Source organism: Charadrius vociferus, unplaced genomic scaffold (genome assembly GCF_000708025.1).
Source record: "Charadrius vociferus isolate BGI_N301 unplaced genomic scaffold, ASM70802v2 scaffold1608, whole genome shotgun sequence".
NCBI lineage: Eukaryota > Metazoa > Chordata > Aves > Charadriiformes > Charadriidae > Charadrius > Charadrius vociferus.
The window spans coordinates 9321-11368 of NW_009649572.1; the positions used below are offsets into that span (position 1 = coordinate 9321).

The window sequence follows — 2048 nt, forward strand, 5'->3', positions numbered from 1 at the left end:
GGCGGTGTCTTTCAGGCAAACAACTGCTGTTTGTTGCCGTGAGTGCATCCCCACACCAGCTCCGTATCACGCCTCCCCTCCTCTCCTCTCGTCCAAATTCCCATCAGGCAGCAAAGGCAGAAGGGTTTGTCAGGTGGAGAAGCGCTTTTGGCAGCACTGCGGCTGCGTAGAGCGGGCGTCGGGCAGGGAGGTGTGCGGGGGGAGAGCAGCGTGCCTCCTTCCAGCCCGTGCCAATGCCGCGGCAGTCGGCGGCAGAGCTGTGTTACCTCCGGAGGCGTTTCAGACCCCGTCTTTCCTTTTTTTTCCCCAGTGTGCTGGCAGGCGAGGAGTTGTTGGAGCACCTCCCCAGCTCCTCTGAGCAGCCCTCTGTCCTGCAACACAACACATGCCTTGCAGTTTTTCCGCATCTCAGTTTTTCCTGATTGACATCGTTATAAATCAGAGCAGAGGCTGTCCCCAGCGGTGACAATGTAGTTATTCAGCTTTTAAGATTAGCATTTAATCCAACACGTTTTTTGTTTCAATATTAATTTGGCTGAGCAGGACCTTTTCCGAGGTATCCAAGCTCCTTAGCTGTGTGAGTACTGTACCCAGGTTGGTCGAGGGAGAGCCTTGGGAAGGCATCCCAGCACCCAGGGGCGCAGATCACAGCCTGCCGGGACGCCTGGGCTCAGAAGTGCCCAGCTCCGCGAGGAGGGGGTGCTGGGCCCAATGGGTGCCCAAATGGCAGCAGATACCTGTGCTGGGTGGTGAGGACTGGGTCCTCCAAGGGACCGAAGCACCACACTCTGCAGCATCCTGAGGAGCGTGTAGGGGTCGGTCACCCAAACGTCCCTGACGGCAGGGGCTGGAGGCAAAAACACGATCCTGGGACCACCTGCCAAACTTGGGTCTTTCGGTGGGTGACAAGGGGGTGATAGGCAGAAGAGTGTTTTTGTATGAATATAGGTGTCGTGAACTGAAAAAACAGTGTCTGATGCCCCCTGCAATTGCGTTCTTAATGCTAAGTAGTCATTTCTCTTCAACTACGTACAGGATCATACGGACGAAGGTGCAGCAGCCACCCAATCAGCAGGTCCCAGCCTCCAGTCACAGCATAGGTAAGGAAAACTTTTTTTTTTTTAAATATTTTTAAAAAAAAAACATAATGGATTACAAATATTCTAAAGAACTTTTAATCATTCTTATGGACAGATAATTCTGCATAAAACACTTCAGCACACGTGCTAATGCGCCTTCTTTGTCATTCTCCAAGGGCTGAACATAGTAAATGAATTTTATAAATACTGCTAAAAGGTTTTGAATTTTACTGATTATTATGATAAATAGCTTTCACCATGAGACAGAAAATTGAAATCTAAACCAAAAAACCCCCACTAATGGGGGTCTATAGAATGTCAGATAATTAAAGTAATAAATCAAGAAAGGGATACTTATTCATAACATTTTCTGCATCATTAGTCAGTAAGTAGTTTTGAATGTGGTTTTTTTCATCTATCAACCGTCCCTTCCATAATTCTTTGTGCACTTGCAGTCTTGAGTGAAGAGGTAGCGAAACTTTCCGAAACTTTAATTCAGCCGCGGACCAGTGGTGCTGCGCCCCGGCGCAGGCCGTGTCCCTGCAGGGGCGTCCCCCCTGGTCGGGAAAAAAGTCCCCTGATTTCCCACGGTGGCTTAAGGGCTGTGTCTTCTTGAGGAAAACAAGAGAGAAGAGAAGCGAAATCCTGTTTCCCAGGGCTTGGTGTTGAAAGAGGCGGCGGGGGGTTCCCAACGCCCGTTTGCTCCATGTGGGCTGTCCCTGGGGGTCTTCGGTGCGGTCCTGCAGAGGACCCCCCAGTGCTGTGGGGCTGCACGGTGCTGTGTGGGCTGCAGGGACGTGCCAGCGCCGGCTCAGCCTTCGAGTGGATGGAGGTGATGGTGGTGCTGCTTCCTCCGCCTGCTTCCCTGCGGCCCCGGACTCCCGCAGCATCACGCAGGCGCCGTGTCTGCAGCCCCCGACGGCATCTCCGGGCTCCTGTTGGCTGGCCTGGGGGGCCCCCCCGTGGGCG

The 2048-nt window shown here is 52.7% G+C and overlaps 1 protein-coding gene across 1 annotated transcript in view; it reads left to right on the top strand.

Annotated features, from left to right (window-relative positions):
- PAX5 (paired box 5) overlaps window positions 1–2048 on the top strand; it is a gene marked incomplete at its 5' end in the record, with an annotated part of 206804 nt that overhangs the window by 8199 nt on the left and 196557 nt on the right. Inside the window, one exon of the mRNA XM_009890328.1 lies at window positions 1036–1100. Coding sequence (XP_009888630.1) covers window positions 1036–1100 — 65 coding nt within the window. The remainder of the gene's footprint in view (window positions 1–1035; window positions 1101–2048) is intronic.